The sequence below is a fragment of the Abrus precatorius genome, unplaced genomic scaffold (genome assembly GCF_003935025.1).
Source record: "Abrus precatorius isolate BTA unplaced genomic scaffold, Abrus_2018 Scaffold7, whole genome shotgun sequence".
Lineage (NCBI taxonomy): Eukaryota > Viridiplantae > Streptophyta > Magnoliopsida > Fabales > Fabaceae > Abrus > Abrus precatorius.
In genome coordinates this window covers 34964448-34980443 of record NW_020874417.1, presented here as the reverse complement: position 1 = coordinate 34980443, position 15996 = coordinate 34964448, and the positions used below count along the sequence as shown (strand labels likewise).

Sequence of the window (15996 nt, the reverse complement as noted above, 5' to 3'; positions counted from 1 at the left end):
ACTGACTGGCATCTACCTCGACTACTCTTAAAGAAAACACTGTTATTGATGTTCTTTTATGCAGTGTTACAAGACTAGATTTTGTCCTCTAGTAAATGGTATTAATATGATTAACTTAAATAATTTTTCAGTGTGTACTTATAAAAAAACCAAGGTAAATTAAAATTAACATACACACAAGTTTTCAGAGAAGTTAAATAAACAAGTTTCTAAAAATATTTAATATGAATAAGTGAATTTAAATTTATAGAAAAAAATATTTAACTTTTTTTTTCCTTCTCAAATACGTATTAATCGATTTATCTAAATTGAGTCTATTTCGATTTTAATATTTAGAATGATTGGGGTGGTGGATTGGTCATACACTTTTATTATTATGATATTGATTGATAAAAAAGAGCATACGCACGTATGAAGATATATTTTAGTGGTGTGGAATCCATTGTTCACTTTGACAATGGAAAAAGGAGGTAAATCAAGTCTTGACACTCCATTGTGTCCAAACCAACATAGAAACCATGAACTCGATGTCCATGCATCTGAACAATGTTGTTGCCTAAGAAAAGATATTATTGAGGAAGCTAAAAAGCAACTATGGCTAGCAGGGCCACTTATTGCAGTTAGTTTGCTGCAATACAGCTTACAAATGATATCGATCATGTTCGTTGGCCATCTTGGGAGACTGCCTCTTGCAGGTGCTTCTCTCGGCACCTCTTTTGCCTCAGTCACTGGTTATAGTGTTTTGGTAAGTGGGTTTTCTTCTATATCTTTCAATATTAAGTTTCCCTTAGAAGTATTGGATAAATCCTTCAAGAACAAAAATTAGGTATAGTGGTCTTTTTTCATAGAAGTTAGAATTTACTATGATAATCGATACAATGAAGTTTGACATTAACACACAAGTATTAAATGTCAGTACATATTATCGAGATGAAATTCTAACTCTAATAAGAGAACAACAACAGTATCTATAATATTATATCTAAGTTTTATCCATTTTAAAACTCAAGTGCCAAAGAAACCTACACAAAACTTTGGGTAGGGTAACTCTCCTTGATTTCATGAAAAGTAGATGTTATTCTTGTTATTTCAGTTCTACCAAGCATTTTGTTTTTGTGTGTATCAATTTTTATCATCCTCTATTTTCACTGCACAAAGGACCGTGCAAGTAAACACTTCCTCACAACTTCTAAAACCAATCAACTATGCCACTTAAAATTCTAGTACACACGTTACATCCTTTAACATTTTAATGCAACTTTTACCTTCTCTGAACTTTTCCATGTTTTACACATGGCTTTACAAAGTTAGGAATGGGGAGTGCATTGGAGACGCTATGTGGTCAAGCCTATGGAGCCAGGCAGTATCAAATGCTAGGAATTTACACACAAAGGGCAATGCTTCTTCTACTTGGGTTGAGTATTCCCTTATCATTGATTTGGTTTTACACAAGCAGCCTTCTCATTGCAATGGGCCAAGACCATGAGATATCAACTGAGGCAGGAATATATAATCGGTGGATGATCCCTGGCCTTTTTGCTTATGGCCTCCTTCAATGCCTCAACAGATTTCTACAGACCCAAAACAATGTTTTTCCAATGCTGATAAGTTCTGGAATCACAACTTTGGTGCATATTTTCTTTTGTTGGGTTTTTGTCTTCGAATGTGAATTGGGAAGCAAAGGAGCAGCCTTGGCAATCAGCATGTCCTATTTAGTTAATGTGATCATATTGGTAATTTACATTAATTTAGCTACAGCTTGTGCATCAACTTGGAATGGGGTTTCCAAAGAGGCCTTGAATGATATGCTCAGTCTTATAAAGCTTGCTGCTGCTTCAGCTGTTATGATATGGTAATTTATATCTATCCTTCTCCTAATGTAACAGATAATATGATGTTTAGCCTCCTAATTTTTCTGTGTTTTGGCTTGACAGTTTCGAATATTGGTCCTTTGAGATGGTTGTTCTTCTGTCAGGTCTCCTTCCAAACCCACAACTAGAGACTTCTGTATTATCAATAAGGTAAACCATTATCCTACTGATACATTATTTAAAACTTCATCCTGGTCAAAGAAAAAGAAAAGAACTAAAGAGAACAAATTTACGAAGATTCCGTCATACCCACCCTTTTTTTTGCAGCCTTAATACATGTTGGATGGTCTATATGATCTCTGTTGGTCTTGGCGGTGCCATAAGGTCAGTGATACTGATAAGTAACAATTTTTTTTTCCTAGTAATATGACATATCACATGTTTGTGCTGCATGAACGTAGCTTCTTTGCATTTTTTTCCCCTTCAGTTATTGTTCCAGTTAGCCGAATTTATCTAGTGAGATAAAACTTTATTATTGTTATTAATCTAGCTGTTGACATTAACTGTATCCCTGAAGTACACGCGTGTCAAACGAACTGGGTGGTGGGAACTCAAAAGGTGCACTTTTAGCTCTTCGTGTCATGATTGCAATTGCCGTATTAGAGGGTACAACAGTAGCATTGGTTACCATTTTGGTAAGGAATGTTTGGGGAAAGCTCTACAGCAATGAAGACGAAGTTATCAAATATGTTGCCAAGATGATGCCTCTGCTGGCTCTGTCTGACTTCCTGGATGGATTCCAATGTGTTCTTTCAGGTTCTAATTCTTCTCAGCAATCAAATCCTGTGATCACATGGTTACTAAGTTGCTCATTAATAAATCACTAATTAACTAATGGTTTCCTTTCAATATCTGGTTTGGTTTCTACAGGAGCTGCCAGAGGGTGTGGTTGGCAAAATCTATGTGCCTTTATAAACCTTGGTGCTTACTATGTTGTGGGCATTCCTTCTGCTATCCTATTCGCCTTTGTCTTCCATATTGGAGGAATGGTAGGCCTATTTTTCACAAATTTCTGATTGTTGTGCCTCGGTTTGTTTTTGTGTTTGTACTTTTTTAGTGTGTGTTTTCTCACTAAAATAAAAATTGACATCAAAGGGGCTTTGGATGGGAATCATATGTGGACTTTCTGTTCAAGGGATAGCACTGATTATAGTAAATGCATATACAGATTGGGACAGAGAGGTAAGCATATTTTATGCTTCAAAGTTGAATAATTTCCATATGTTGAAGTAGCAAAGGGAACAAGAACCCAACATGTTGAAAAAGGTTTGTTGGCAATAACAAAGACAAGCACTCGGAAGCAAAATGGAACCCAAAATGACCATTTTTGTGATAATGCCACACTGTTTCTGTAATTGATCATTCGTTATTAACTTCATGCAGGCAATGAAAGCAGTTCACATGACTAAGAAAATTACAGAACCGTAGATTGACAATGTCACAACACAAACATCAGACAGCCAGGATATAAGTGATGGCAATATTTCTTTGAGCATTACAGAAATTTGATACTAGAAATATTGTACAAAAATCGAATTTTCATAAAAATGATGACACATAGCTATAGCAAATAGTCCCTTCCCCCAATTTTAAGTTCATAATATGTAATTAAATCTGTTATCATAAACTTACAGATGCAGTTTGATACAGAAAAAAATTGTTTCTTGCTGGTGAAAATCTTTTTAGATCATATTGATATTTCATTCATTCATCACAAAAAATCATGCCAAATAGGAAATACAAGATGGGAATATTTGCTGTGTTTGCTACGTTATGAAACAACATTCTGATGAGAGACAACCTTAGGATAACATTGCTGATCTATGTGGGTATATGCATGCTTAACTCATGGATAGGATGTAGATCTGAAACATTTTCAGCACCGATTACATTACATAGTCCTGAGCTAGGTCTCATATAAAATGTTGAGTTCTCTACTATGAATGGCTTTAAGGGTAGTGGTTTGATATGCCTAAATCATTCTAAATTCCAACAACTTTAACTATCAATCAGTGCAAAAATAAAAAATAAAAAATAAAAAATCTGCAACCACTTATTCAGAAGTCACTTTACCAATTGCCATCTTTATAAACAAATTTTTTAAACATGTGTTGTATTGTGCAAAATAAAAAGTTATATATAATATTTTTATTAAAAATTATAATATTCAATGTAATTTATATATTAAGATGTTAAAAGTTACAATTTTTAATAAATATTTATTTTATAATTTTTTATTCTGTATAATATTGCATAATAAAAAAAAAGGTTTATAAAAACCTATTTAATATTTTCAAGACCTTACCCTGCACCATTTAGCATTATGTGAAATCTAAAAATATTTTAGCAAAAACTTTTTATACACAGCCCCTTCATGGCTTACTAATTCCCACCTCTTTCCCCAATAATTAAATTAATATGGTCATCAAGGCGTCTTAATTGACCGACCTATTGGGTAACTTTATTTAGATACACAAAACACATTTTACAAACTTTAACCTAAAATATTCAATAATTAACATGAACATGTATTATGTTAAATCAATCATGCCAACTATTTATTATGTTAGATAACTATCTCGGGTAAAATGATAAAGATTCAGTTCTTGATACCAAAATGTGGACAATGGTATTGTATTCCTAATTATTTTATTATTGTAGAAAATTTGACGTGAATTTCATAAGGTAGATACACATTTTTTGTTATTTAATGAAATAATATGAATTTTAATTCAATAATAAAATTTTAAAAAGAATATAAAAATATATTGTTAATACTTTTCAATATGAACAAAATTGTTTTTTTAATTATTTGTGTGTTAAACAAATATATAAAAGAGAATTTCAACCTTGCATTGTAGAAAATTTCGGCCATTTCCATGGAGAAAAGGAAGCAGGGGCTCTGAACCAAAAAAATGAAAAAGATGAGGCAAGAGCATGGTAAAACATGGGAGTTTATTAGAGAAGAAAAAGTAGAACAGAAAGTTGAAATGCTGCCACGTCACGCACCGCACACAAAACCTTGTCAAGTCAAGAGGCTTAAACGACAGTTACGCGTGCAGAAAACAAAGCACATACCACAAAATGGAACGACATTGTCCACGTGTCCGCCCAAAAACATAAAAACAAAAACCTGAGGGGATAAAAGTGAAAACAAGAGAAAGAATCGTGGCCAAAATTAAAGTTTTCTATTTTGGGCAACGTTGAGCCTTCGGATCAGCATATAGTGTCACTCCCACACTCCACAAACCCTAGCCCTCTTCATTCTCTCTCTCTCTCTCACTTCTCTTCTCTCTCCGAAGATGGCTTCACGCAGACTCTTATCGACTCTGCTTCGATCTTCCCTCCGTCGATCTCCATCAAAACCCTCAATTTCCTCTTCAACATCGAGGCTCTCTTCTTCTGGCCGTGCCTCTCCCTATGGTTACCTCCTCAACCGCGTCAACGAGTATGCCACTTCCGCTGCTGCCGCTGCTGCTCCTCCGCCTCCGGCCAAGAAGGATGTCGGTGGCGGTGGCAAGATCGTCGATGAGCACACCGGTAAGGGTGCGATCGGCCAGGTTTGCCAGATCATTGGTGCCGTCGTCGATGTCAGATTCGAGGATGGTTTGCCTCCGATCATGACCGCCCTTGAGGTTCTGGATCATCCGTCACGGCTGGTGTTGGAGGTGGCTCAGCATTTGGGTGAGGGCGTTGTTCGAACCATTGCTATGGATGCCACTGAAGGAGTTGTTAGAGGGTGGCGCGTACTCAACACTGGCTCCCCTATTACCGTAATTACTCAATCACTTGTGATATTTATTCGTTTTAAGTTGCATTTTGTAGTTAATGTTTAGCTCATGCTTTAAATTTGATTTGGTAGCTTAGATTGGGCATCTGATAGATCTTGACTTGTTTAGTGTCTGTATGGATTGGAATATCTGATTTTTTATGGCATCGCGGTTTGATTCAGCGTGTGGATCTAATTTTTTCGTCCTAATTTTGAAATTAACAAAATGCTTGTAAAGATTTTTAAAATTTATTTGTTGTTTTATTTTGTGTTTATTTTCTGGGAAGATGTCTGCGTGTTTGTAACTGTTTCATGGTGGAGAGATTCCCATTTCGTCTATTGGTTGAATTGTTCATCTGAATCCTATTACTCTTTAGATGAGAAATGAAATTGGTGTGCCAAAATTGGTTGGTCGTATTTTAGTTGATTATACTGTTGTGTAATTTGTACTTTGAATTAGTCAAACTAAGTTATTATGGTTCATTGTCTGATATGTGTAAATTTCAATTTCATAATATTTCTTTCAGTTTTGTGTGTATGTTTACAAATAAAATTTTGTTGTTAGTATTTACATTAGTGTATGCTCATTGTTCTTTTCAACTAGTTCAACTGGTCTGATCTCCTTTGTAGACTTATATTTTGCACATGCTTATTCATGATTTTGAATTTTTTTGTCGCTAGCTTTTATTTTCTATTTTCTAATATACTGTATACATTCCTTTAGATTCCTGTTGGTAGGGCTACCCTTGGTCGTATCATAAATGTCATTGGAGAGCCAATTGATGAAAAGGGCGAAATCAGTAAGAAAACCTTATTATTTCTATACCTGACTGGTAGATAAACAGCCTTATTCCTCTGAAATGATTTTAACTGATGGTATTCATTGTGAATTGCCTTAGAAACCGAGCATTATTTGCCCATTCATAGAGAAGCTCCTTCTTTTGTTGAGCAAGCAACTGAGCAGCAGATTCTTGTTACTGGGATCAAGGTAATTTTATTTTTTGTCTCTTTTTATTTATTTAATTGTGAATGCATTTTATCTCATCTGTTGGGGTGTGTGTGTGGCCTCATATGACTGGATACCAATTTTTACATAATTTTTTTCATACAGGTTGTTGACATGCTTGCTCCATATCAAAGAGGTGGAAAGATTGGGCTGTTTGGGGGTGCCGGTGTAGGAAAAACTGTGCTTATTATGGAACTTATTAACAATGTTGCAAAAGCTCACGGTGTGTTGTTAATGAACTCAATTTGTTCTTTTTAAAGTGTTATTTAACCTTACTATGATATATGCTGACTGGTTTCATGGAATAGGTGGTTTCTCTGTCTTTGCTGGTGTTGGAGAACGAACCAGAGAGGGTAATGACTTGTACAGAGAAATGATTGAGAGTGGTGTCATTAAGCTTGGTGACAAACAGGTGAGTGGAATGCTGTTGATTCCTTCAGTATTCTTTACAACACTTTTAATTTTAACATTTTACTAATTTGTGAACTATGGTTGGTTCATGGTATCAGAGTGAAAGCAAATGTGCTCTTGTGTATGGTCAAATGAACGAGCCCCCTGGTGCTCGTGCCCGTGTTGGTCTTACTGGACTTACTGTGGCTGAACACTTCCGTGACGCTGAAGGGCAAGATGTGCTTCTTTTTGTAGACAACATTTTCCGCTTTACCCAAGTATGTGTCCTTAGGACAACTTATCTAAAATAACTTTCCGTTTTGAGGATATTGTTTATGTTATTAATGTTCATTTTATATATTGTGATGTATTATGCAGGCTAACTCAGAGGTGTCTGCTTTGCTTGGTCGTATCCCATCTGCTGTTGGATACCAACCAACCTTGTCTACTGATCTTGGAAGTCTTCAAGAGCGTATTACAACAACCAAGAAGGGTTCAATTACCTCTGTTCAAGCCATCTATGTGCCTGCTGATGACTTGACAGATCCTGCTCCTGCTACCACATTTGCTCATCTGGATGCCACAACAGTGTTGTCACGTCAGGTTTGATTGTTATAATCTAAAATAGCCATTGCACTGATTTTTTTTCTTTTATCATCATCAGCTAAATAATTTAATTTTTATGATATTGAATAGATCTCCGAGCTTGGTATCTATCCTGCTGTTGACCCCTTGGATTCTACATCTCGTATGCTTTCCCCACTTATTTTGGGTGAGGAACACTATCAAACTGCTCGTGGTGTACAGAGAGTTCTTCAAAACTACAAGAATCTTCAAGATATCATTGCTATTTTGGGAATGGATGAGCTCAGTGAAGATGATAAATTGACTGTTGCTCGTGCCCGTAAAATTCAGAGATTCTTGAGCCAGCCTTTCCATGTGGCAGAAGTCTTCACTGGTGCCCCAGGAAAATATGTTGAGTTGAAGGAGAGCATTAACAGCTTCCAGGTATTTGTTTCTGAACAAAACTTAAAGTGCTGTGTGTTAGATACTTTTGGTGATGTTTACTTCTAATTGAACAGAGTTTTCCCTCGGTTAAAGGTTTGCATTTAAGGTGGTTGTAGATTATTGAAGTGAAACCCTAATTCTAATTCTGAGAAATTGGCCAAGTTTTGTTATTTTTTGTCTTTTAATCTCATTTCACACAACCTAGTAAGCAAATACTTTGGCTGTTGTAATTTCATTTTCCTATTTCTTGTATATATCTTTTGTTTCAAAACTGTGTTTGCTCCCTTTTTATTTTCTTTCATGGTATCATCTTACTGGAAATTAATTTTGATTTGACCATGTAAATTGAATTCTGTTTTCCTATAAGCTGCTGACCTGAAAAGTGAAATTTTGTTTCCCTTTTTTAAAAAAAATTCTTAATTTTTCTCATGGATATGACAATCTGATCTAATGCCCACCTCTTGATTTGAGCTGTTCGTAGTCCATGTTTTCCTTTTTTAGGGTAGGCCTATGTTTTCAATAGTTGTGTGGCTTATTTATATGGTTAGATTTGACTCTGCTTGCACAACGACATTGGTGCCATGAAATATAGAAAAGGGAGCAAGAATCTGGCTACCATGATCTTGTTAGGATGTTTCCACGTTGCAGTAATATAACGCTGCATTCGTCAATGCCATGCTTCAGTCTACAACCTGTTTACGTTGGTTTTCTTGTGAACTAGTGCATGGTTACTGATTTCTTTGTTATTCTTCTGTATCTGACAGGGTGTGTTGGATGGCAAATACGATGACCTCCCAGAGCAGTCGTTTTACATGGTTGGAGGTATTGAAGAGGTCATTGCTAAGGCAGAGAAGATTGCTAAGGAATCAGCCGCGTCGTAATCACCGACAACCCTGCTCTCATTTTAATCCTTTTCTTGATAATTGCTAAATTTAATAATTTAGGAACTCTTTCTGGCAATGCCAAACGACAAAATTTTCCATTTTTTGGGTATGAAAATGTGTCAGGTTATTCCTTCCTTTTCATTTTAATGTTGCCGACTGTGAGATGAACCAAGGTCTTGGTCTGTGGCCAAACTGCCCCCTTTTTTTTCCGTTGTGTTATTTAATAAGGGGAAAAGGCAAGAGGATGTACATTTTTACTTTCTGGTTGAGAACGTTGGATGCATCAATGTTAAAACTTCAAACTGTTCCATATGTTGCATTCGCAGCGTGTTGAGTACCTTGTGGAAATTTTCGGAGTAAAAGATGTGATTTTTATCATTTTTAAAAAGTGATGAATGGTTTGTTATAGCATTTTAGCAATTATATATAATCATCATAAAATGAATAAATAAATGAACGTAAATATCATTTGAAACATGAAATAGTTTTTCAACTACAGCTATAGATAAAATAAATAATTTAACGTTCGGTCATGACACTGAAGATTGTCGTATTGGAATTTTCCTGTTGTGATCATAACAATGGAGCAATAGGAGGAAGTATATACCTGACAACTGTACTTAGCACTAAGGGATATGAAGGAATAGTGAATTGATGCGGCGATGATGAGCTAGGGAATTCAGTCCAGGTATAGGTCATTAGATCCATATTTATAATCTTCGGTTAGAAAATAAGTCCTTATATTTTGTTTTTAAAAATTATTATAAAAAATAATTATGGATTTAAGTAAATTAAATTAAACACGGAATAGCCACCACTAATTGAACAAGCATAAACCACGAAAAAATTTTAAGATCTAGGCTCACATTTTGATATACGGTAATTATTAGAGAAGGAAGTAATATTGGTTATTGAGCTAATCAAGTTTTGGATTCGATAATCGATTTAGAACAATTAGGATGCATTTTCAATATACGGTAATGCCTTTGCTCTCTCTCTCTCTCTCTCTCTCTCTCTCTCTCTCTCTCTCTCTCTCTCTCTTATATATATATATATTCTTTATTATTTAATCAGAGTATTTTTAAGAAGTATTTTCATTATGTCAGTAATTATTTTTGTATTAAATAATTAATTATATATATATATATTAGATAAATTGAATTTTACTTTTTAATATTTAAAATTTGACACATATTAATAAAGATAATTTTAAAAAATTGAAAATTAATTTAAATTTTAAATGTTTTATAATTTTTTAATTTTAAAAATTTATCTCTTTAATTCTGTCTTTTATAATATAAAAAAATATTAAGTTATAAAATTTATTACGTCTAATAATAGTTGTGTGATGGAAAAGAAATTCATTAGTTATATGTATAAAATATTAATATTGGTTCTTATGATTAAATTTAAATTATTCAATGTCATAAAAACTATTTATTATGTCAAAAATAAAAATCATAACAAATGTTGTTGAATAAAATATGTTAATTTAAAGTATCTAAATTTAAGTTTAAAGAGTGATATGAATAAAATGATTTGATTACTCAGATTAACTTAATAGTTGTGTTTTAATGATAATTGAATTGAGAATAGAGTTGAAGAGCGAGAGGATATATAAAACATGAGTCTTGTCTCTGGGAAACGAGTGGGGTTGTTATTACAGAGCGTGAGAAAACCTCACGCTTGGAACGAAGGTATTCTGGTCTTCGTTTTCTTCTTACTATTGGTCTTGTTCTTGGTCTTAGTCTTAGTTCTGTTCCTGTTCTTGACGTTGAGTTCAGAAGATTTTGCTAAATTGACTTGTCCTATTATTATTCTTGTTCTTGGTACTGTTCTTAGTCTTAGTATTGGTCTAAGTCTTCTTCTTGTTCTTGTGTCCAGGTCTTGTTCTTGGTTCTGGTCTTAGTCTTAGTATTAGTCTTGGTCTTGTTCTTGGCACTGTTCTTAGTCTTAGTATTGTTCTTGGTCCTGGTCTTGGTCATGTTCTAGCTTCTGTTTGTGTTCTTGAGGTTTAATTCAGAAGATTTTGCTAAAATAACTTGTCCTATTATTATTCTTGTTCTTGATGCTGTTCTTAGTCTTAGTATTGATCTTCTAATTGTTCTTGATCTTGGTCTTGTTCTTGCTTCTGTTTTTGTTCTTAGTTCTGTTCTTGTTATTGTTCTCGAGGTTGAATTCAGAAGATTTTGCTAAAATAACTTGTCCTTGTCCTATTATTATTCTTGTTCTTGGCACTGTTCCTTTTCTTAGTATTGGTCTTGGTCTTGGTCTTCTACTTGTTCTTGCTTTTGTTCTTCTTTTTTAGGCTGAATTCAGAAGATTTGCTAGAATAACTTGTACTATTATTGTTCTTACGTTACCAAAAAGGAGGAGTAATAAAAAATGACATTTTGATCTTATATCATTTTGGTTTTATATCATAGGAATATATCAGTATTTTTTATTTGGTTTTATATCATAGGAATATATCAATATTTTTTATTTATGTTTGATTGTGTTTAAATTACTAGTTTTTTTTTCAAATCAAATATATTCAAATATATCAGTATTTTTTATTTTGGTTCTAAATCATTGTACCTAGCTGGGCTTTAGCTGTAGAAAAAAAAAATTAAAATTATATATATATATATATATATATATATAGATATCATTTTTATATTTTATATAATAATATAGAAAATAATGAATAGAAATCAAATAGAAGAAAAAGAAAGAGATAAAAATAAGACATAAAAAATGATTTTTTTTTTCAAGCTCCATTTTTTTTTTGTTTATGCGATATAACAAACATAGTAATTCCATTTTATTTTTCAATTTGGGAGAGATGGCTGAGTGGACTACAGCGTCATATTGCTAATCCGTTGTACAAATTTGTATACCGAGGGTTCAAATTCCTCTCTTTCCGTTTCTGTTGATGATTTGGTATTTTTTTTAACTTTTTTTTTGTTTTACTTGTTTGTTTGATTTTTTTATTTACTAGTTAAAGATGTAAAATAGATAAAATCCTAACACAATAGTTTAAAATTCAGTACAAGCAAGAAAAACACAGAATCCATTTTTTTTATTCTTCAGGTCTTGGATTACGTCCTGGATCGTTAGATAGGAATCCAAAGATGAAAAGAGAAACGAAGAATATCACTACCGTGTAAACAAATAATTTTAGAGTAAGCATTATAAAATTTCTAAGATAATTAAAAAAAAAATGACAAAAAAAAAGAATGGATTCTCTTATATTAAACATTTTTTTTTTATATTTTGTTTCTAAAAAATGAAGTCATTACGAGAAAATAATATATATATATCAATTTCAAAAATGGATTTGATTTGTAGTAAGAGTTGATCCTTTTCTTACCATTTTCCATAATTACTATTATCAAAAAGATTTTTCATCTAGGTATTATGTTGGTGGTGGGCTCAAATCAAATAATAGGATTTTTCAATAGAAAAAAACGTAGATGATGAATGGTCCGGATTTTTCGTGTCTATCAAAAAATTTTAATATTCGAATCGAGAATTTACCTCTTGCTTCTGTTCTTGTTCTTAGTATTGGTCTTGATCTTGTTCTTGTTTCTGTTCTTGTACTTGGTTCTGTTCTTGGTCTTGAGGTTGAATTCAGAAGATTTTGTTAAAATAACTTGTCCTATTACTGTTCTTGTTCTTGGTCTTGTTCTTAGTACTGTTCTTACTCTCAGTATTGTTCTTGGTCTTGTTCTTGCCATTGGTCTTGGTTTTATTCTTGTCTTGATACTGTTCTTGTTATTGGTTTTGTTCTTGTTCTTACTATTTGGAGGGGATCTTGCTGGTCTTTTTCTTGGTCTTGGTTTTGTTCTTGCTATCGGTCTTGGTTTTATTCTTGTTCTCGATCTTGATATAGTTCATGGTATTGGTTTTGTTCTTGTTCTTACCAATTGGAGGGGATCTTGTTACGGGATATTAAGAGAAATTAATTTTCTACACAATTTGTAGGTTGATCCCTCTACGATCTTGTTCAGAATTTCTTTATAGCACAAGAAAAAGTATATATATATATATATATATATATATATATATATATATATATATATATATATTAGAAAAACCAGCAGCAATACATCCAAAATCTGAAAGATTGGACATGATTTCAAGCAAGTTTTCCCCACTAATCAATGCAAATTAATTTCCTTCTCACAAACAATGCTCAAGAACGTTTTGCCAACATCCATCACATAAATATATTTATGGTTACATCAACTGATCGAAGTGATAGTCCATATCAGCTTTGATCATTCGCATGGCATCAAGGATATCAGAGAACAGATCCTTTTATGGAATTGATCGACTTTGCTAAAACTAAATCTTGACCACAAAATTATTAAAGAAACTGGTATATTCATTCTTCCATAACAGAAAATTCAGAGGAGGCAAAGTAGTACAACAATTGTAGAAAACTAATTCATTTTATTTAATTTTTATGATGTAAATAGTACTGATATATATATATATATTCTTACACGTTCAGCATCAGCAGATTCCTGCAAACCAGGCAAGGAATGACTTGCTGATCCAATAAAGAAAGCACATAAATATCAACAGATAAAGTTTATTATTGCATGATGATATATAGTATATGTATGTATCAATCGATAATTGATAGTGTGGGGTTTGTGTTGTTATGGACGTCCAGGGAAATCACCTTTAGGTGAAGGATTTGCCTTTAGTGGGTCATCTGACAAGCGTCCTATGGTTGGTGGTTTGCTTGCACTGTCGACACACAATGCATTTGTTATCTGCTTGGTATATTAACTATATACATCAAGTGAAAATGAACTACTAAACTCTGATCACAAGAGAAACATATATGATGAACCCAGTATTCTAGTATATGTTTTATGTAATGGTCATGCAGTTATTTAATACTCATATTTACATATGTATTATATGGTACCTGAGGAAGAGGAGAACCAAGCAGCAAAAGTGTACTACAAACCAGAACTGCTTCATTCTTTCCGGTCCCCACACTACTGTATGTAACCAATATATATGGTGTAAGCCTGCCTACCCAATGCTTTCTCTCTGATATCTGATGTTTCTCATTTTAGCTTGTCATCTTTCATATATAGGCGTCCGCGGTATGTGCAGGAAAAATCGAAAAATATGGTATTTAATTGAGGGTTTTCTTGTGTTTTATTTACTTGGTCAATGGGTTTTCTTGTTCTAAAGTCCAAATTCATAATCATTGATGATGAAACAATCTATATCTCGATCTGCCCCATCGGTTTAACTATATATCTATTTTTTCTCTAATTCACCACTTAATTTTTTGAGTTGTTTTGTGTAATTTTAAAATCATTAAGAACTTAAGCCGCCAAAGAATTGGTCGAAGGTCACAAATTCAAACCTTCACTTTTGGATGGGTTAAATATAAAATTATAGCAATATAAAAAAAATATAAAAATGAAGCACCGTCTCATTTTTCTAATAATATTTATACCAAATAAAAATTGATTAAAAACTTTAAAAAAGGTGTGTCATCCACGTATCAGGGGCTGCTGGAGCAACTATAGCCAGTCCACAAGACCAGGCACCCAGCACAGTCACCGTGTAGTTCAAGCTATCCTATCTACAAGGGAAAAAGAGCCTAATTTTTTTTTCAGGCAGTGCAAATGATACCTTCTTGCCATATTAATCAACTGTATATTTTCTTAGCCCTTTCATTTTTAACTCTGATTTTCCTATTATTATTATTATTATTTTAGTTGCGTTTAAGTGGCTATTTGTATAAAAACTTTATCGTTGTTGATGTATCTGCGAGGCAGTTTTTGTAATAAGGAAGAAAATTTCAATTTTAGCAAACCAAGTTACAGTTGATGCTTAATCAGGCCTTAAGTTGGGCGAGAATACATGTTGCTTATGGCTTTGGTCAGAAGTTAGAACTAGTTTTTGTTAAGTACAAAAATTATGCAGATCTGAAGTAATGTGTGTAAGTATTATTGTGTAAACTAAATATAAACTCGTGATGTGCAAATGTTATATATTGATAGCAATATCTTTTTTTAAAAGACTGTTTATGTTAAACACTTGGCGTGGCACATGAAGAACTAAACTCTAATTGCAGATTTCTTAAATTTAAAGATAGGCAATTTAAATATGACATGGAACTAGAAAAGAATTACGTAATACGAAAGAGGAAGCCAAATAAATCGAATTTTAATTAAAAGGAAGAAAATGAGTAATAACAATAATGAATTAAAAAAGAGTAGTCATAAAAATATAAAACGCAAGTAGATAATGATGTTTTAACTTCAAAAGTATATCAACTCAAATGTAAAACGGGAACATATATGGACAATTAATTAAGAGTGAAAATAATAACAAATTATTAATGGTTTATGGGATGTTTAAATAGAATAAAAAGTTAACATGATGTTCACTACATTCCGCATTTCTTAAATTATATATCATAACAGATATGGATATTATAAGAAAGCAAACTATACTATCAAAGAGAGACGACAGAATGAATATAATTGTATTTCCTAGATTCATATCCATTCATCTCAAGTTTTAGCTTGTATTATGCCAGTGTAATTGAGACGCGTTAAAACTTTATAAACATAAATTTATTACAAAAATAATAATTAATAAAGTTAAAGTAAATATGTATCCATACTCGTTTGAATCCAAAAATATTAAAAATTTCAAATTCCCCTTGATATGCCGCTAAGCGAGTAACGACTTACAATTACACTCATATCTGACTTTTAGACTATAAAGTATATATAAAATGATTTTACATCAATGATAATTGGATTATTCAATTGACATCTTGCCTAACGTTTTGTCATTTACAATAAAGTGAGAATGGATGGATATTGAAGAGATCATAGCACACAACATTATTTTTAGCTCTTTTTTCACATCTAAAAGAAGATTTGAGCGAGGGGAAGCTGCCATAATATACTAAGGCTGAATATAAAGAAGTGTATTGATGGTAAGAGTACTCGGGGGAAAGTTTAAGAGATCAAAGGATGAAGATGAAAATAATATTTCGGTGACAAACAAGATTGCTTGAGCAATTTCTTGGTC

At 32.9% G+C, this 15996-nt stretch overlaps 2 protein-coding genes across 3 annotated transcripts; both read left to right on the top strand.

Moving 5' to 3' along the window:
- The first annotated feature begins 507 nt into the window (after nucleotides 1-507).
- LOC113873150 (protein DETOXIFICATION 16-like) lies at nucleotides 508-3542 on the top strand. Of its 2 annotated transcripts, none has more exons than XM_027511149.1 (8): nucleotides 508-745; nucleotides 1308-1852; nucleotides 1935-2021; nucleotides 2139-2195; nucleotides 2389-2627; nucleotides 2742-2860; nucleotides 2967-3053; nucleotides 3255-3542. In XM_027511149.1, exons 1-8 carry the CDS (start codon nucleotides 647-649, stop codon nucleotides 3297-3299), a joined length of 1278 nt encoding a protein of 425 aa, XP_027366950.1. In that variant the 5' UTR covers nucleotides 508-646; the 3' UTR covers nucleotides 3300-3542. The 2 variants fall into 2 exon arrangements, with proteins under 2 accessions (XP_027366950.1, XP_027366951.1); XM_027511150.1 differs by having other exon boundaries at nucleotides 641-745; nucleotides 1312-1852; nucleotides 3255-3470.
- A 1551-nt stretch (nucleotides 3543-5093) lies between these two features.
- On the top strand, nucleotides 5094-9310 carry LOC113871082 (ATP synthase subunit beta, mitochondrial). Its single transcript, XM_027507841.1, has 9 exons — nucleotides 5094-5644; nucleotides 6365-6440; nucleotides 6540-6628; nucleotides 6752-6869; nucleotides 6955-7058; nucleotides 7156-7314; nucleotides 7415-7639; nucleotides 7733-8044; nucleotides 8809-9310. The coding sequence occupies exons 1-9, from the start codon at nucleotides 5174-5176 to the stop codon at nucleotides 8923-8925; spliced, it is 1671 nt and encodes a 556-aa protein (XP_027363642.1). The 5' UTR covers nucleotides 5094-5173; the 3' UTR covers nucleotides 8926-9310.
- Nucleotides 9311-15996: the final 6686 nt, after the last annotated feature.